The sequence below is a fragment of the Cygnus atratus genome, chromosome 27, assembly GCF_013377495.2.
Source record: "Cygnus atratus isolate AKBS03 ecotype Queensland, Australia chromosome 27, CAtr_DNAZoo_HiC_assembly, whole genome shotgun sequence".
In the NCBI taxonomy this organism is placed as follows: domain Eukaryota; kingdom Metazoa; phylum Chordata; class Aves; order Anseriformes; family Anatidae; genus Cygnus; species Cygnus atratus.
This window is the reverse complement of record NC_066388.1, coordinates 2,760,088-2,780,550: the sequence shown is the minus strand read 5'-3', so window position 1 is coordinate 2,780,550 and position 20,463 is coordinate 2,760,088. Positions and strand designations below refer to the sequence as shown.

The 20,463-nt window shown below is 40.5% G+C and overlaps 1 protein-coding gene across 1 annotated transcript in view; it reads right to left on the bottom strand.

The window, feature by feature from the left end:
• DOCK5 (dedicator of cytokinesis 5) overlaps positions 1 to 20,463 on the bottom strand; it is a 78,240-nt gene that overhangs the window by 24,763 nt on the left and 33,014 nt on the right. The window contains exons 10-28 of the mRNA XM_050715718.1: positions 19,901 to 20,030; positions 19,102 to 19,174; positions 17,463 to 17,605; positions 16,854 to 16,979; positions 16,197 to 16,321; positions 15,575 to 15,673; positions 15,366 to 15,438; positions 14,385 to 14,488; positions 13,510 to 13,702; positions 12,521 to 12,628; positions 9,784 to 9,880; positions 9,313 to 9,447; positions 8,209 to 8,320; positions 6,941 to 7,011; positions 5,887 to 5,993; positions 5,315 to 5,451; positions 4,519 to 4,614; positions 3,505 to 3,603; positions 567 to 661 (exon numbers count right to left, since the gene is read on the bottom strand). Of these exons, the coding sequence (XP_050571675.1) occupies positions 567 to 661; positions 3,505 to 3,603; positions 4,519 to 4,614; positions 5,315 to 5,451; positions 5,887 to 5,993; positions 6,941 to 7,011; positions 8,209 to 8,320; positions 9,313 to 9,447; positions 9,784 to 9,880; positions 12,521 to 12,628; positions 13,510 to 13,702; positions 14,385 to 14,488; positions 15,366 to 15,438; positions 15,575 to 15,673; positions 16,197 to 16,321; positions 16,854 to 16,979; positions 17,463 to 17,605; positions 19,102 to 19,174; positions 19,901 to 20,030 (2,123 nt within the window). The remainder of the gene's footprint in view (positions 1 to 566; positions 662 to 3,504; positions 3,604 to 4,518; positions 4,615 to 5,314; positions 5,452 to 5,886; positions 5,994 to 6,940; positions 7,012 to 8,208; positions 8,321 to 9,312; positions 9,448 to 9,783; positions 9,881 to 12,520; positions 12,629 to 13,509; positions 13,703 to 14,384; positions 14,489 to 15,365; positions 15,439 to 15,574; positions 15,674 to 16,196; positions 16,322 to 16,853; positions 16,980 to 17,462; positions 17,606 to 19,101; positions 19,175 to 19,900; positions 20,031 to 20,463) is intronic.

Below are 20,463 nucleotides of genomic sequence, written 5' to 3'. Positions count from 1 at the left end.
TGATAAAAAAATAAATATATTTTAAGTCAGTCTCTGTGAGCATGCAGTGCTGTTCCAGATAGTAGCTCCTCCTAAGTTTAGCCTATTCTCACCACCAAAGCATTCAAATAACTTGCCACTTCCATGTCCTTCTCCATTAAGGCACCCGTATGACAACTCCACATCAGAGGACAGAAATGAACCTGGGTAATTCTAGTTTACAGGTCAGCACGCTTTCATCCACTACACATTTATGTTTTTGAGCTGATTCCCCCAGAATTGAAACTGAAAGGGCTTCCCTGATTTATCTTGCACTCTCCAACAGATAAATAAATAACTGGTTAGAAGAAAACATGGTTTTGATTGTGTGCCTTTGGGCAGGAGAAGAAAGATTTTCAGTTCCATTAATAGAAATGGCCAGGCACTAGAATTTACCAAACTCTAACTGAAATTACCCTGAATCTGTAAAAGAAATAAGCTTATATAACTCCAGTGATTTGCAAGCCTGCCAGGGTGAACCACCCTCCTTTCCGAGCCAAAAAGACTCCAAAGCAGTAACGAGACTTAGAACAGCAGCAACTCTTTACCTGCTCTGCATCATATTCATGACCATCCAGTCAGCTGCATAGACATTTTTTCCAATCAGATCTTTAAACATTATGAATGTTTCCATCAGGAAATCCTGTCAGAAAAAATAAAAACCACAAGTTGAACAGCATAATCTTTTTATCCGCATGAAAATGTAGGGAAATGCAAGTATCTGCAATTGCATCGATTAACTACTATATCAATTAGCAATCAATACAGAGCACCTCCTAACAAGCATCTCTTACTGCAGGAGTATATTCCAATAACTAAATTATTTCTGACATCTCATCCATTCAATTCCAGAAGGAGAAATAACTCCACAGAACATGTTGATCTGTTTAATTAAATCTACCTTTACTGTTTCAAATTAAGCTATGTTGTAAGGAGTTCTGGTGCACAAGATGGATGAAGAACCAAAATCAATATTTAAGCACTTTCCAAATGCCTGAGTGACGACAGTGTAACAGCCCTAGTCAGTACCTTCTACAAAGATGGAAATCTAGAACATATTTTTCACTTCCTCAACTATTTAAGTCTTTTCTAGTTTAGTTTAAGTATTTTTACAAAGAGGCAGCAAACATGGCTTCAGACACATGGTTTAGAGTATTATCATTAAAAAGACACTTTCTGTGTGAGTGCCAAACTGCCCCAAACAAAGCTAGCACACCTGAAGACTTTGGCAAGACAAGGTTGAATTGCAGGATAAGAAAAAGAAAAAGAAGAGACGAGTGAAAGAAGGTATCAATAATATTGATCTCTCCACACTGTGGTCTCTACAGATATAAATGCTAACCTCTGAGCATTTAAATAGACTGTTCTCTGCAAAGACAGCACATTAGCATTCAGAAATGAGAGGGATACAAAGAAGGTCACATGAGAAATCACCACCTTACAAAGATCACCAGCAAAAAAAAATCTGTTAAGCTGAACAGCTTGCTCTAAAAAACTGGCAAGCAACACTAATGTGGAAAGAGAAATGGGCATTTGGTGCTGCCTCAGTAAAAATCCTTCAGGCATTATTAAATCAGAGCTTGACCGAAAAGTTTGGACTTGACAAGGGGCACCTTGAAGATAAGAATTAACTTGTAACAGTGTTAAACCAACCAAGTAATGATGCTATGCCAGGGCTGAAAATACCAAAGCTAATAAAAAACAACAATAAAGAATAAAAATAGATAAAAATAATTATTGCAATAAAACAAAATGCAGCTTTCTGTTGGTATGAATAACTCCTACACCACCACAAACATGGGCTTGCTTCTGTAAATTAGGGGATAAGAATTAGATTATAAATTGGATTTTGGATCAGTATTTCTTTAACTGATATTCATAGTTTTAATGATTTCACAAACTCACCCTCTTGGTATGCCTCTATGCAGAAGCTGTACACATTCACACACAGGAACATAAAAGAAATAATCTATTTGAGTCAGAAGATGCAGAGCTAAAAGGGCAAATCAAGAGACATCTTCAACTGGTAAACTTCAGACTGAGCTCAGTTTGCATTACAATAAAGCTTTGAAGTCCCTGCTTAACCTCACCTTGACCTTAAGTAACAATGGTCTCCTACCAGCTCAACTGCTCTTCAGGAAAGAGAAAGATTTCTGAACTGAGGCTCCCTCAACACAAAATTAGTTTCAATCCTGCCTTGAATCCACCTTTGTCTGAAATCCATCAGAGGTGTCTTCCTCGTACTCTTCTTCCTCAGACACAGGATTTCTACACAACCCTGCTGAAAACCTTTTCGCTCATTCATTTAATGAACAATAGCAATATACCTGGATCTACTTGAGTTTTGTTTTCTAATGAGTCCTCCACAAAAAAAAATAATTATTATTTGTATAATATAAAAAGCATTTCTAAAAGGAGATGCTGAATGATCTCTGTAGACTATCCAACTGAGTGGCCTTTTAGATGCAGAAGTGACAGAAATGTGCGTGTCCTGTAGGTGGCTATGTTGCTCAACAGATGGTGAGTGATTCCAACTGCACAAGGAACCAGAGGGATGACCTTGCCATCCAAAATGAATTTCAAACATTTTCTTGTGGGTTTTGATCTAGCTTCTACATGAAGAACAACTCCAGGCTCTTCCCCAGCCAGTTTTTAAATAAGCAAGCACTTTAAGTTGCAAAACTAGGAGCACGAGGACAGAAAACCAGAAGAGCTGCTGTGGCATGCTTCAGAGACGTTCCTAAATACTGGGTTTGGTTCTGACTTTTTCTAGGACATTTTAGGGACAAATCTGGACAGGACAGTTTGTTCTAAGTGCCCCCTCCCAAAAAAAAAAAAACCATGAATTGTACACAGTTTTTAACACAGAGAAAACTATTTGCATTGCTGTCCACTAAAGCAAGCAAAACATTTTGGATTGAATGTGAATTCAGTATTTGGGTTTTGGCTATTATCCCATACGACTTCATTAATAGATGTCTTCTCTGTTTTCAGAAATGAATATATATACATGTTCAGATTTGCTATCTTTTCTTTGCCTTAAATACATTTTTAAGCTTTCCAACTCTAAATTAATCTAGGGGTAGAAGGATGGTGGTGAACTAGAAAGAAGGAAATAAAGAGAACGTGACCACAAAGAGACACAGGGAGAGCATGGAGGAAGGGGAACACTTATCCTTTTCATCTACATTCACTCTTCTGGTTCCACACCTTTTACTTGCACAGACTTCAATAGTCATTAAACATTTTAACTCATGCTACAAATGCTAATCTCAGGCTCCACAGAGTCAGCAACATCCACTGTCCATACCCAGCAGGGGTGATGCGAATATATCCCCAGTGGCTGCGGCATTAGGTACACATAAGTAATTGCTGATGAATGCAGTATAGTCAGTCCAAACTGAATACAGTAACTTGAAATGACCTTTCAAAAGCAGAAAATAATTCTTTATGGACTGAGATAATCCCCCAGCCAGGCTGACTTACAACAATGTCCTGCCTGGTTTTGAAAGTATTGATGTAATGGTTGTAATGGAAATCATCCATCTGCCTCAGGATGGCTGTCATGCAGGCCACAAAAATACCCTAGAATATGAAAAAGACGACACACCATTATTTTTCTGTATTAAGCACTATAAGCTCAAAGCGTGACATGTGCCTTCAGGTTCCATCTAATCAAATAGTACCAATCACAATCCTGCTGATCTACGTCCTGACATCGTTCTGCGTGGCTGTTTTCTCCTCTACCCCAAACCAGTTAAGACTTCCTAAATGTCAAGTATGAGGTCTGGGTCTATCTGTTTCCCCAGAGATCACAATTTGGAAGAAAAACATATCCTCTAAACAGCAGAGGGAACGAGTATATGAACATATGTAATTTTATACATACATAAATATTATATACATAGAAATATGTAAGCCACTACATTTTTAGATTTAATATGTCCAACTCTATATTTCTCATGTGTGACATATTGGCAATAGTAATGACTTGACCTTAGAGCTGCTAAAAATAAGACACCGCTATCCATGCTCAGCCCCTTATTTTTCCATCTTTCTGTACACTAAGTATAGTGCAAATTACAATATACAAACTTTCTTACACCTTCTAAGATGCCACACAGTAGTCAGCATTGCCAATCAGAGATGTCTGATCCTTCAGCATTTAATCCTATTCAGTGAAGGTGGCAAAAGAGTATTTTCTTCTCAGCAGAGATTCCTTGTGTATTAGAAATGGGCTGAAACCAAATCCTCTGTGCACAGGGGCCCAAAGGAACTTGAAATCACAGCCACCTGTGACTCAGTCAAAATTGCTGTTAGAATAGAACAATTTGTATCCTAATACCAGCTCCCAGAAAGCCACCCAAAGCCATGTTGTAGTGGCACAGAAGTGCTGCAGGAAGATGATTTCATAAACCACTCTACACACTGAAATCTCCCAGGAGAATTCCGCTACAACAAAGGGTAAGGTAGTAAGGGAAGCAAGTAAATGGCTCTCACAATGTGTGGAGACTGCCTGCTCATTCCGATCACCGTGCGATTTATTCTCCTTAGCAGGCGTTCCATGATCAGCTGGATGTGGACAGCAGTAGGCCCCTGGGGGATTCAATAAGGAAAATTTGAGACAATTCTTGATGTACACTATTCGATAGAGAGCTCCTTGAGCGGGAGGACTGCCCTGACAGTGGTTAATTGTTATCTGAAGATGCAAAAAAGACAACTTACTACACAACAGCAGTTGATTCAAATACTGCAGGTAGATACTTGGTGAGAGGTGGCAAAATTCATTTGTACCAGTTTCACTTGTTCATGCTGGCATAGCTGAACTGAACCGGGCAATGTGATTTGACATTTGTTCCCTGAACAATTCTTCAGTTCAAATTATTCTTTCCAAGGCACCTTGGAATCAATTTCCATGACTAATGTGGCAAATAACTGTACTCCCCTAACTGAATAATGACTGTTGCCCTTACTTCAACCAGAAACCCAATACTTAGATGGCTTGCTCCAAATAATTCAACGAGTCACCAGAGTAGCTGGGAATAACATTTTGGTTCCTAGAAGGGAAAGAAATTTTTCTTTGTACTATAGTGACAGCCACCAATTCAATCTTTGCATAGCCCCTTTTCATTCAAACACAGATACTTTATGTCCAAAGAGACTGAAAACAAAATACAGATCAATACAGCATAAGTTGAGAACAGTCCTTCGCCCTAACTTAAAAAAAAAAAAAAAAGAAAAGAAAAAAAAAGAAGTATTAACCTTAATTTGCACCCTTGACAATTCACGAACTCACCACATCTTTCCGATCCAGAACTTCCAGAACACTGCTAAGGAGCTGTGAGCAGGCCTCATGATCAGGCTTGTTTGAATTGTCATCCAGCTGGCCGCTTAGTTGGTCTATTAGTAGAGGCAGGAGAGCATCTCTGCATTCTGAAAATGAAACAGCACCGTATCTTGCTCTCAAAGTCCTTCAGCATTTAGTATACATGGGTACCACACCGTAGCTTTCTGCTCTTAACTTTATCTTGGACACAAAAACATTTACCTAAATCCACCTGAGTTACCGCTGGCAGACTAAAAGAGACAAATAACCTGTAATGATATGCATTACAGCAAGCAAATCGCTCTCCTCTTGTCCCTTTCTAGATTACCATACTCAATCAGGATCCTACTTTTGTAACAACAGCGAAGTTTCAGATGTTCAGTTTTGGAGCCACTATTGGCAAGGAATACTTCTAAAGATGGATTTAGTTGTAGACTACCATTGATGGCTGATTTAAAGGACATGTAAACTTGAAAGACATTTTTTGTTGGTAAAGGTGCATGGCTCCATGGAGAAACCAGAGGTTTCAATGTGCTACTTACCTGACTGTTTAAACAGATCACTCTCGACTATCTTGGTCATGCAGTTTAGCTTCTGTCGAACTAACTGGTTGTCAGGAATACTTTGGATAAACTTGCTGAAGAGGACACTAGCGTGCAAACCACAAAGTAAGCAGATGGTCAGCATTTTCACCCAATGTGATTCCACCTACCCTTACACTGTCCTGCACCTGGGCAAGTCAAGCAGTTGTCACTGTGTTGACATGTCACCTGCAAGCAGTCTCCAGGTAAATTACTACAGAGCTTTAACTTAACTCATTTTCAAGAAAGGTAGCACAGGGCTCTCAGTCAAGCTGAACAGGGTTAAGCCTCTCAGTTAGAAGCTTGCATCCCAAGATACAACAGATATGCCACAAAAGTTTATAAATAGGAATACCATATGCCCTTCATTGCCAGCATAAAATAATCATACTCATACAAAATGAAAGCACAATTTTGCACTGCTGAAGCCTGAGACACTGCTAAGTACAATGGCAAGAGCATTTTCTTCCAGATGCCCCTTTCATCAAGAGTGATGACTCATTTTAATCTTATACTTCATTAAATTAAATCCCATGTACATTTGCTGTCTGTCTACTGTTTACGAGCAAATTATTAGTGTCAGAACAAGGAGGCATGAAAGGGAGGTTCTGGGTAAAGCTATGAATATTGAAGAACAGAAATCCACAGTGTTGTGAATTTCTTGAATTTGAATGAAACAAAAACAACTTTTGTTTTCTGTTTTGTCACATATTTCATTCTACCTCAGAAGCAATCATTAAGAATTGGTGGAAACTTCCATGGCATTTCCTCACATGGTTCTCCAGTCCTCAAATTTTGGTTTCAAACAAAAGTTCGTAAGAAAGAGCAGTTGAACTGCATAGACTCCTTTGAACTAAACTGACTTCCTCTAAAGCCCTGCAAGGAGCTTCCTAAAAAATCATGCAGTATGTGCATTATCATGTCATAGTCACAGCTGCTGTTTTTAGGAACGTTTCCCAAATTTTCCCAATAGATGAATTGAGTTTGGAGGACAAACAAACTCAATAATGGTTACCTGAGCTCAACAGGGTCAAATACTAGTTTGACATCATTTATGATGCTTGGCAAATACTTTAAAGCTGCACCCTGCAAGAAAAAAATAAAAAATTAAAAAGACAAAGCACACATGGAGACTGAGTTAGATTAAGTTAGATTAGCTCGTTCATTCTGAAAACCAGCTCATTCACAATCTCAACAATGCCCATGGTTCACATGGCAAATCTAGTTTTGGCAAGAGCAAATATGTGGACACCTGCAGAGAACTGGCTTAAGATCAAATTAATGCACCCGAAGAGCCTCCAGCAACCACACATCTGCAGTGCAGAGCAGGAAAGGTAAAGGAGGAAGGATCTGTAGCCAAGTTGTACAGTTTTTGCAAACATCCTGCAGCTTCAGTGATTAAGCTCCTCATAGCCTGACATGAAAAGCACTATGTAAATTGACTCAGTGTTCTGTTTACTTTAGCATGTCCACATACACAGGAATACATTATCTAGGGCCTAGTGTGGCATTTATACGTGTAGCATCCAGGCACCTGGGTGCAACAGCAACTAAGGGTCTCTCGGTGAAGTTCCATGGCTGCTGCCAGCTGGAACTCTGATTACACAAGAATTAAAGTTGGGCTTCAAATGACCCAAATGCTAATTAGAAGTTTAGAATCAATCTTTCCTTCGAGCAGAGAAAGGCACGCTGGTTACAAGGACTATGAAGAAAACAATCTAAAGGCCTCATCACTTCCATCAATTTAGCCAGCTTTATTGCATGGCTGCTCTACTCCTTCTAAGAGCCCAAACACAAGGTTCATAATCCAGTTGACATCAGAAAGTCAAGCAAGTATAAGACCTAATATATGTTTAGGAACTGTCTGCTTCTTCAGCACTTTTATTCCCAGCATATGTTGATTTCTGCAGTGATCTAGCATTTCCATCTCCATTACCCACAAGCTTGGTGGTACTGGTTGAAGCATCTTCCACACTGTACTATATTCTATCTTGGTTGCTTGTTAGTTTTCATCCTAGCAGTTGCTGCAGGGTTTTCAGCAAAGCCACAGTTTTTGAATGTACAGAAAGCTCTCATCTTTATTTGATAAACTTTGCAGTTTAGATATTCCTTTAGATATTCCTTTCTTACATTCCATTCACTAAAACAGACATTCAGAGGGTTCTGGTGTGACTCATCTGAATGGGTTTATGCACCTCCAAGCTTGTCCCTTCTTCTGCCTTCCCCCAGCTCTATCAGATGATCTCATAAAAGATAATACCTCTCCTTGCAAATCATGCATACCTTAATCTTGACAGCCTCCTCTAAAGGACGGTCCATGAGGACGTTGAAGGAGAGGAACAGCTTGCGTATCGCATCATTAAATTCATCCCCTTCTTCACTTTTCCCATAAAACCTACAAAAAACAGAAAGTGCTAGTTATATACATAAATCTAGGCTAATAGTGTCACAGTGTTTGAAACATAATTTTATCCTTTGGAAGAACCTCTCACATCAGTCTCCTTCCACAAAAAAATGAGTGCAAAAACGGCATTGAGGATTCTGCAGTTACTACAGTAGTAATTTCCTGATTAAACTTGTTACAAGGGAAAAGCTGTATTTTTCTAACTGCCATTGCCTCACAATTTTCTTGGGTTCCAAGAATCTAATAGCTCATTTCTGTCTTAAACAAAAAGACTTTCAACGCAGCCTACAAATCCTACTGATGACAACCAAACCAGAGAAGACTCCAGTTTATTCTTTGTCAATTGGGCCACAATGAACATGAGAAAAGGGTTCCAAACCTTCACTGTAAATTCTTCAAAATATGTTTTAAGACTACGGTAAAAACACTGTCATTGACCATATCCTAGACAATGTGTACCCCTCAATCACCTCACCTCCTAAGCAACAGCGTGTGCCTTTGTTTGCTGCAAGAAAATCAGGGAAAAGGTGAAAAGCCACTGCATGCAATATGTGTACCTTTTTTTTTTTTTTAAAGGGAATCTATGCAGGGCCTTCTCTGACACCACTGAATTATTTTTGCGCATTATACATAACACATCTTGAAGAGTCCTTCAAAATGCAGAAGCTCCTTAAAATGAGGAAGTCATTCCATGCTTCATTTTTTTAAATTAAATAATAGGTTCTTTTCAAGTACTACCATACGCCGCCTTTAGCACGCTACAGATAACTACAAGGAATATCCTCTTCAAATTATTTATTTCAATTTTTACTCAATTTATTTTTTTTGAGCTGTAGACAAAGAGTAGAAACACACTCTTCTTTACAACTCAAGAGGTTTACAACTCCTGCGGACTAGCTGAAGAATATCCTCTCTGGTGGTATTAACTGGAAGCCCTGGCTTACAAAAGAGACATAATAAAGTTGGCAATGACAAAGCCTCACCTCAGGTGCAATATTCGCGACTGAACAATGAACCGGAATAGGTACTTCAAGGCTTTCAGAGCAGCAAACAGCAATTCTGTCTTGCTGGAGTCATCGGCATTTCCCACATAGCAGTTCAGTACTTTAGTGAGTTTCCTTTGGAAAAACAAAAAGGGGAATAAAGACACAGTTAAGTATTTGTGTATGCCCAGCTTCCTTATTCCACAGAGGAACTATAATTAATGATTACATAACGAACAGCAGTTCCTCTTCGCAGCCTATTTTCTACTGAAGCTTTTGGCTCCTTGGGGGTGCCAGACTTTTATAACCAGTCCATGAATTTTCAGAAAACTAGCCTGAACCATGGCTGCCAAGTTTGTCTACAAATTCCAGCTCCTTGACTTGTTCCTTTTTCCGTACAAGGAAGGGTTCAGGAATCTGGAAAACCCATTACTACTTAAATTGCTTAAATCTAAGCAAATGACAGCCTACGTGAGAGTTTCAATATACAGAGTGCAATCAGCATGTTTAAGCGCCGTAACAACATTTAGCCCTTCTCTGAAGCCTGTGGCCACCTCAACCTGCCTGGCTGCAGGCAGACAGTGGGGGCAAATGCCTTTCTTATCTCTGCCACCATCAACCACGAAGTCACTCTCATCATTTCAGCTGCGTGGTTCTGCTTCTGCTCCCCATGACCCCATTCAAACATACCACTAAGTTTGCAGCAGAGAATACACAGAATATGTCAAACTGTCTTCTGCTCAAAGTACTTTGAGGGGGGGTTGCAAGGACCAGGGCAGACAATGGCAGGACAAAGCAGTTCCATCAAGCAGCAATACCTATTAGAACAGGTTTCTAATGAATTTGTATTCCTTGATCAAATTTTCCCTCCCTACAATGACTTACAATATTTTCCATACACACTGACTGTATTAAACTTGGTTTTGATAGTAAAGCAGACTGAAAAACACAAAGACCCTTTGAGAACACACACAAATAATAAAAATAGACAGAGGACTAGAGGTCAAAAGAGAGTCTGAATCACATGTCCTGATGCAGTGTTTTCCATAATAGTGATGTCTTTCCCCTGCAGAAAAAATCTGATAATAGAAACTTTTTACAAGGTAAAAAGGGCAATTACAGAGTTTCTTTCTCTCCTGAAAGCAGAGAAGAATAGGGACTGTTGTGGTTTAGCCCGGCTGGCAGCCAAACACCACACAGCCGTTCGCTCACCCTCCCCCCTCCCTCTCCGGGATGGGGGAGAGAAACGGGAAAGTGAAGCCTGTGAGTTGAGATAAGGACAGTTTATTAAGACAGGGAAAATAATAACAATAACAATAATAATAATAATAATAATAATAATAATAGTAATAATGTGTACAAAGTGATGCACAATGCAATTGCTCACCACCCGTTGACCGATGCCCAGCCTATCCCCGAGCAGCCGGCCCCCCCACCCCGGCTAGCCACCCCTATATATTGTTCAGCATGACGTCAGATGGTATGGAATACCCCTTTGGCCAGTTTGGGTCAGCTGTCCTGGGTCTGTCCCCTCCCAGCTCCTGCTGCACCCCCAGCCTGCTCGCTAGCAGGACAGAGCGAGAAGCTGAAAAGTCCTTGGCTTGGTGTAAGCATTGCTCTACAACAATTAAAACATCGGCATGTTATCAGCGCTCTTCTCATCCTAATCCAAAACATAGCACCCTGCCAGCTACTAGGAGGAAAATTAACTCTGTCCTACCTGAAACCAGGACAGATATCCACCCCTTATTCCATACCATTTATGTCATGCTCAGGTTACACTCTTTCCAATACCTTCTAATTAGTCACCATTTTCATCTATGATATATAGCAACCATGGTAGTGATGACATACAGTGTTATATGATAATTAACATACTACAATTCAACTCATGGGCTATTCTCACCCAGTATTAGGTCCCCTTGAGGTACACACCGAACCTCCCCATTCTTTTGCATTACCCACCAAGTGCATCCAGGTCCCTGGGCAAAAGCAATCCCACGAATGGGCTTGCCTTTTCCTGAGGCAGGAGTAGCCCAGACCGTCTTACCCAGCATGTTTCTTACGTGCACTACAGGAACTTTATCCCCTTCTACAGTGCGTAACAGGTTTGATTGGGCAGGTCCAGCTCGGTTGGCAGATCCTCTAGTATTGACTAACCAGGTGGCCTTTGCCAAATGTGTTTCCCAATTTTTGAATGTCCCAGCACCCATCGCTTTCAGTGTAGTCTTTAACAGTCCATTGTATCGTTCAACTTTCCCGGAGGCTGGTGCATGATAAGGGATGTGATACACCCACTCAATACCATGTTCTTTGGCCCAAGTGTCTATAAGGTTGTTTCGGAAATGAGTCCCATTGTCTGACTCAATTCTTTCTGGGGTGCCATGTCGCCATAGGACTTGCTTTTCAAGGCCCAGGATAGTGTTCCGGGCGGTGGCATGGGGCACAGGATATGTTTCCAGCCATCCGGTGGTTGCTTCCACCATTGTAAGTACGTGGCGCTTGCCGTTGCGGGTTTGGGGGAGTGTGATGTAATCAATCTGCATCAGCTTTGATTGTCCACACTTTCTTTTCTGTTCTACTGCCTTTTTATCTAGCCTGTCATGCAAGAGCAAAGGTCCATGCTGCTGAATACAGCTTGCACTAGGCCAAATCCATGTAGCTGCACTTTGCACTGGGCCAAATCAACCCCAATTACAAAATGTCATGCTGTAGTACAGCGTATGGAGACTGGTTTGCAATGACACAGCACTTCAGTTGCTCAGCAATTAAAACAGGTAAAGCCATGACCTTGCATAATCCCAAAAGATCCACACTGAGAACCACAGGAAACCTCACACTCCTAACTCCCTCAGGTCATTTTCTCTGGTGCTTCCCCACCTATTCCCCACTCTGACTAGAGGGTCTTTGAGTCTTTTCTGCATTCTGTTCCTAGATCCACAGCAGGTCCCCATTCACAAAGGCGGAGCAGAGCCACTACTGGAAATTAACAGCTAGGCTTTGCATTTATCTTCTCTTTTGCAAGATCACATGGGAAAACAAAGTCACCACCATCTCCTTGATTCTCTTAACATTTAACTTCTGTAATTCTGCTGAATTCCACTAATGAGAGCTCTTGGGACAAAGAATACATTTTTGTTCTGCTGTTACTTAGCAGCTAGAAAAAACAGCTATCTTAGAGAGAACTTTTGGGTACAACGCAATATACCTTTGCATACCTTTACAATTTCTCCTCCTTCCACCTCCATGAGCTTCCTTAGGTTGTGGGCTATGTTCTGAGAGTTGGAACGCCAGTTCAACAAACCCAGCAGGTCAACTAGCAGGGCAGAACATCAGCAATTAGAAACAGATTACAACAACACAGCTGACTTAATGGCTGCAGAACAATACAGAAAAAGTACTAGAGGTTATTTTTAGAATCAGCTTATAAGGAAAACTCACACTGATGTACAGAACATTACCTTGAGGTGGCTGCTCTGTCTTGGCAAGAGAGTTTTGCTACTAATGGAAAACCTTGGCGTAATTTGATAACATAGGGCATTTGGCAAACAATTTTGCAGGCTTCTCATTCACTCAAGAGAAGATCCATCAAGCTAGGGCATTTATTAGAGTGTATGACTTTTCTTACTAATGCTCTGTGTTTGCTCTAGAGCAGCAGCTAGACAATGAAATTGATTCGGCCCGCTTGCACACGGATGTATCAGTATGGCATTTAGCTTAAGCAAACTGGCGTGGCTCAGACTACAAGCAGAACAGCTCTTGCCCATCTTCCAGCAGCTACACATGTATACCTTGATGGAGTCACAGCTGGTGTCTTTTCACATGCCTCTTTCCCAAAGTCAGAGAGTATATTATACCAAGAGCCTCCCCTAACTGTGCTAGCTTCCTTAACTCATTTCAATCTCACAACACGTACCAGCACGTACTGTATTGATTCACATATGTACAACAACCTTTATTTTGGCTACTTTGCATAACAGCATGCCGAAGAGATTAGTTTTAATGGCTACATTCTTGACAAGCAAGAGAAAAAAGATAATTAACATTTAACAAAGGATTCTGAACCCACATTTACACTGTCACTGACAGGTACCATTTCTATACAAGCTGACAAACCCACTAGTTTAACATTGGTAGTTTAGATAAAATTAGATAAAATACAGCATGTATTAGCATCCCAGTGGTGTCAAGACCTACCATTCTGGGTGAGTTTGGTGGAGCAGATCAAAGTGGCAATCTGGAAGCTGTCTTTCGTGCTATCTTTAGTGGGTGTGAAGTTGGCTAGATGGTGCAGATTTTTCCCTGAAGGGGCCTCCTTCTCCTCCATTTCCATTTTTGTACAAGGAAGGGTTAAATAGCATTTAGCATCTTCCATTTTCTTGTTATCACCCTGTTGGTTGACCACAAGAATGAAAAGGGTTATCTCACACGCTGAGAACACCTCATCTGACCTCTTTCTCATCTGCAGACACCTTACCACCATACACACCTCAACACAGTGACAGCCACAGGCAGCTTTAAGCATTTTTTTGTGCCTAGAGCTTACTTACATTGTCTGTTTGGGCTTCTAACTTTAAAGAACAGAAGCTGCCCATACACTGCCAATAAACTAAGCTCGTTTTGAGTGGCACAAGCCACAGAATTTCGGAGGTTCACCCTTCTCCCCATACACACACACACTTTGTAGCTTTCTACAGCAGTGCGTTAGCTTTTTCCTTTTACTGAGATTAAAGGCACCAGGACCTTCTTCCTGTCACATACCGATCTTGTAAGGCAGGTGTTCACCAGGCCTGTTTACTGCATGCTGTCTACATGAATGATGTTAGAGGAAAAACGCTCTTTACAGATACGCACTAGGACAGACCAGATTTGCAGTTAGAAAACTGAGCAGTGAAAGCAGAGCTGATGGTAACTTACAAAAAAAGGTTACTGTCCCATTATCCTGGAAGAGATTATTAAAAATCTCTGCAATGATACAACAGTGTTTACACTGCTAGGAAAAAAAAAAATCAGCCAACACAGTTGTTTTGATTAGTTAAACAAAAGTTAAGGAGTGCAAATGCCCAAGCTACCTTATAAACAATCAAGTTGTGTTTGCCATCCTGGAGCGTTGTTCCATCTGCATTCATCAACTTCACAAAGCCCATGCCAAATGCTCTCTCAGACTTATCCCGAGCTGTAAACAGAAAAAAAAATCTTTATTAGTAATCATCTTATTTACGTCCATACTGTCCACAGTGCAGCTGGGTAACTACAGCAGCTTCTTTATTTAATAACATCACATGATAATGCAATGGAAGCAGCATACTTGGTGACCCACAGCGGAAAGAGCTCTCTTCCCTTCCCTTTAGCAGGTATCTGGAGCTACCCAGAAAAAACTTCCTCTCTGAAGCTTCTCTCCCCACACAATTTCAGTGGCTAGTTGTCCTGCTGGATGGACGTATATAATTGTATACAGAAATTTTGATTAGGATTTTGCAAATCTATCTGTAAGCTATGGATGTGGAAGTGTGTCACTCCATCTCCCAGGTGCCTTAAGAGATTTTTTTTTCCTTAGTCTTTCAAGGGATCAGTCTAACATTATTGATCTCTTTTCACAGGGTTCTGAAGAAGTCTGATGAAACCCCTGGCTCTAAACTTTCTCATTTGCCTTTCATTTGCTTAATTAAGTTAACAGAAATCTTTCTATAAGAAGATCATTAGAGTCCAACCAAACCTTGCACTGAATTTTGTGAAGGACTTAAAAGAAATCAAAAACAAACACTGAAAAACAAAACATACACTGAGAAGCCAAGTACCAACAAGCATTAACAACTGTCTTCCAAGGAGGGTCATTGCTCCCTACCTAATACAAGTTTTAGACCAAAACCAGCCCCAAACCCTTTCCTAAGACTGTGAAGTTTCAGGTTTTTTGTTTGTTTTGCTTTTGCTTCCAATAAAATCCACAGCACTGGAAATAAGTAGAAATGCAAGTGCTACACCTTTAGTGGATGCTCAAAATTTCAACAAGAGCAGCAAAAATACTTCTGTCAGTCTTCTTTTCTGATACTCACATTCCTGTGACGACCGATGACGAAAAGTGAATCTTAAATGGCAACGACTGACTTCCTCTATTGCAATGGACACCTGCACATGATAATACAAAGAAAAAAATGCAGCACCAGCATTCTCTCTCTCCAGAGAGATTATGATGCACCTACTAATGTTAAGCTAGTTCCATTTTCTACACAATATAGGAAGACTGTAAATTGCACACACTTACCTTCACAGTTTCATACCAGCAAGGTTGCTTGACTTGATAATAAACAACAGACTTATATTCGGAGACACCTTCATAACCAGCACCAGGATGGATAGCTTTCTTTGGACAAAAAGACAAGGGGTACGGGGAAAAAAAAGAAAAGGTAAGGTCTAGAATGAAAGAAAAAAGTATCTTAGGTTGGAAATTTCAAAGCATGTAGCTGGCAGAGTTGCTCAAAGTCTATGCTTCACAGTCAAGGAAACCATGTCACCACTTTGGGTGGTGAGGCACTGGAATAGGTTGCCCAGAGAAGCTCTGGATGCCCCATTCCTGGAGGTGCTCAAGATCTGGTTGGATGAGGCCCTGGGCAACCTGGTCTAGTGGGTGGCATCCCTGCCTATGGCAGGGGTTTGGAACTAGAAGATCTTGAAGGTCCCTTCCAACCCAAGTCATTCTATGATTCTTTTTTTACTCACATCTGTTATTAATGTAAAAAAAAATAGTGACTAAATCACCTATAGTATCTCATGTTCATTATCATACAGCTCTTGCATTCACTTGAAGAATAAATAAGGTCCTGCCCAGCAGAGCTATCATCTATCAAACTGAGCAGCCTTGTTATATCTCACAAAGGCCATCATACCTCTTGGAGATTGCCATCTTCATCATGTACAGACATGGTGACTTCTACATTCTTGGGAGTCTTCTTCTTGCCTTTGTCAAACTCTCCTTGTACCAGGGTGACATAGATATCATTTCGAACATCACCTAAAATTCATAGCACTAAATGAGTCCTTTTCATTGCACGGACAATTGTAGAAGATAACATCCTAGGGTACCACATCATCCTACTCCTCTTCATAGCCTTTGCTGATACCAGTTAATTGATGACAGTCAACATCACATCATCCATTGCAACATCACTGCATCTCCACCTCCAATAATACAAAAGTACCATGTTTTCATGTAACAGTTTTTAATGCTGTGAGCTCTATCCATTTAGACCAGTGAGGTGTAAATCCATTTTGAATGGATTAAATAAAGCACGGTCAAAACTGTATACAACAAAATCATTTTTTGTCTAAACAGATATTTTCCTCCAGAGTACAAAGACTATTATTTTTCATTTGTTTCTGAAAGGAAGATTTTTCACAAAAAATAAGAGATCAGCTTGAAATTTCAAGAAAAGTGAAAACAAACTGGTTTTCAGCTAGTTTTATAATAAATCTGTTCATGGAAGAAATTCCAGAATTTCACACCTCTTTTACCCCACCGAAGTATGGAGGCATTTGGGACCTACCAGGCAGAATTATCTCAGGGAATCCCATTTTGCGAGCCACAGCAGTTGATCTGTCTACAAGGTGGGAAAAATCCTTCTGAACCTGTGCTAGATCGCCAGGAAGCAGTTTCAGGGAGACCCAAAGACCTACGAAAAGAAGGGTAACGTTTACTTACTGAAAAGAATTGTATGAAAACATGAAACTATGGTTCTTGTACTTGAACATGAACATGAAACATGAAAACGCACTAGTGAGTAAAAGCCAGACACACAAGCAACTGCAGAAGAATCCAGAAGAAAGCACTTGGAATATGCAATCAGCTACGTTCACTTCCAAATACTGTATGCACGTATAAAAAAAAGTACTACGTTTGTAGCAAGTAAGTCATCAGCTAGAAAGATGACTTTTTTTTTCACCTGAGTAAGAACAACTTGTTTTTAATCTTTTTAGCTCCCAGTGTGCTGGGATGGCTGTCATTACAAAGACCATAGGTTTGGCTCAGGGTAGGCAGCAAACTCCAGTAAGCATTGATCTCTGGACTTTCACGAGCCATTTACTTTCCTTTTTAAGCAAGGAGAACCTTTCCCCACACCAGGTTTTCGCATCAGCTTCTCGCCTGACTGCTGTACCTTGCCCTTTATGATTCACTTCCTTTGCAGCGATGACTTTGTTGAAGACAGAAGTGAGGGGCTCATTTTCTCCAATCACATGGGAAGTTATCAGTGGGGACATAATTAGCTGTCGCTGTCTGATGTATGTTTCCATGGCAATCCTGCGAAGAACAACAGCAGACTGGGAAGCAGACATGGAAGCAACATCAAGCATGTGCTCTGCAAGACAAGGGCTGGCCAACAGCTGACTAATTTCCAAATATATATATATTTTTAAATAAAAGTTTTTCCTTCACCTGCCTAAACCCAATGGAAATACATCTAACCTCTCAAACGAGGAGCTACGTCGGTGCTAGCTCAGGCTTAAAATAAGTAACATGGGCCTCCTAAAAGACTCCATGAACATTTTTATCAGACTGAAATAGCAGCCTTCAGAACAACCATAAACAAAGGCAGGTCTCCTTTGTTCTTTCTCCCATCCACAGGCTGACTTGCAGAATAAGTCTGGCTGAGTGTCACCATGCAGCAACAGCTCACCACGTAGGGCCCTGCGCTCCCATCGGGTGAACTGAGCCCTGAATTCAGGTGGGCCTCTGAGTCGTCCCTAAGAGATTACGTAGATTAACTGGTCTTAAATTAATATGACTCTAATGACATCACATGGGACCTGTCCCTAGTCACAAACACATCCAGTGAGCCTGGATCTAGAACCAGATTTCACTCCTCTTCCAACATCATCAATAATGAACCAAGTATTTCCACAGACTCCTCACCCCAGTAGAGGTGTCCAGATTTGGATCTAAACTCAACCTCATTAGAATATAGAGGAAAAAAGAAAAAAAAGTAGGAGACTAACATCATTCTGCAAAAAGACATCCTTCTTTGCAGCCTTTCAGGTCCTGAGAGGGTAGGGGGAAAAAACACACACAAAAAAACCCATACAACAATCTCCCCTGAAAATACCTTGCAACAACATACGGCTACACCAAATGGACTGCTGTATTTAGGCCTGTAACAAGCTGATTCTACCCAAACAAGCTTCCTTTTAATTTACTGTAATGTGCTGAAAAAGTGAGCAATCAGAAAGCAGGCTGAACACACAAGTTCTAGCATTACAGAAACTCAAAAGACAGCAGGGCTTGAATTTCTTTCCCAGAAAGAGGGAGAAATCCCTTTTTTATTCTTCTCTGACCCACCTTTACAAGGCAGTCTGGAAAGTTACAGGCTGACAATACACAGGGTGCTGCACAGCAGTGACAACAAGGATTGTGTTCCCTGTGTGCTCAGGTGTTTCTCAAAATCTTGCCTCAGACTCAAAACAGTTTTTAAGGTCACATCCCCTAGACCCCACAACATTATTTTGCACTGTATTCTTCCTTCTTACTTTGGATGATATGGATATCAAAGCAGTTTCAGCTGCATTGCCAAGACTCCCTAAGTAATTTACCCTATCATACAGACATGTAAATCAAGGGGAACAAAAGTGTCAAAGGACCGACAAAAATCTTTTCCTTCAAAAAGCTGACTACTGCCATTAGCTAATCTATTTGTAGAGACCTTGGTATGCTGCCAGGTTCCATACAAATTCATCCTTCTCTGAAGGACAGCTGGCTTAAATGAGCCAGATATGGGATGAACTCTGAAGTCCAGTACTTACTGCTGAAACGGAATAAAATGTTGCTTTTCCTCGTCATCCACCTTTCCGTGTATGATATCAGTTATGTCCATCACTGCAACAACACAAATTCAACACACAGTTCTGCCAAGTTGCTAAAGAGAATACAGAGAGCTTTCCCCTATCAGAATGGAAAAAAATAGTTGCTTAGTTTGGTCCAGTGCCACTAATGACAGCAATACAGAAGGCCACTCTCATCGTTAAAACTTTTTAGCAAGCATCTTTTCATCGATGCTGAAGTCAGCACGCAGTAGTGAATGTGAATATTTTTGCTGATAAAAAAACAGGTGAGACTCAGGTATTTCCAGGCAAAAAAAATACATTCAGGTTTCAAATTCTGATTATTTTGAAATTGTTTTTCCCACTAATCTCAAGCAAGTCTCTTCACAAGAGATCATACAAACTGAACAGGAATTGGATGTCTCATTCACCAAAGCTCCTTAAAAAAAAAAATCCAGCTTTATCTTACTCGTTGTGAGGAGCAAATCCCTCTTTAGCAAAGATCTGAAAAGTCTACTGCACCGAGAGCAGTGTGTTACCTCTTTAGATGGTGACAAACCAAAAAGTGAACGCTGACAGCGTGTCATCTTCATTTACTGCTTTAATTGAAAGATCTGAAAGGAGCACTGTACACAGCTCAGTATCAGAATCTCCGTTCTGAAGACAGAGATGCTGACACAAAGAGGTTAATAGGCTTTGCTGGTGTACAGCTTATGTTTCCTAACCCACTGTCCCACCCACTGGACCATGTTCTTTTCTCCTATGACTGAATTTGTCATACCTGCCACACCAAACGGTCTCCGAAGTCCACATGTATGTTTCTTCCCGTCTTTTAGCTCCATATGCCCCACCCTCACAATCTGACACACCAAGCTGATTTTCGGTCTGATCAAGTCAGAACTGCTTAAATCCTAGAAATCAGTTAAAATAGAGTTACATCAATCTGCTTTGTGAAAGGAGAAACAGCCAGAAGGTAGAACACTTCTTGTTAGGTTGTAAACATCTTTAAAAGGAACTCTCCTCTTTAAAATAAAAGTAAAAACAGTTCCCTTTGAGACCTAGGAAAATGACCTGCTAGTGTATCTGTAGTAATTTCCACATAGCAATTCCTATATATCCTACTACTCTTTGAGTACCCCAGTAACAGTACTGAAAGGAGAGTAAGTGGTGTTAACTGCCAGCACACTAGATCCACTGACAAGGCACTTAGTTTGTGCCACTGTTGCTACTTGTCAGAAATTATTCCAGTCATATAATTCCATTAACATCTTGTGGCAAATAAATTCTAATACAGAAGAGAATCAGCAAAGCAATGGGCTGAAAAACAAAACAATTCTAATCTCA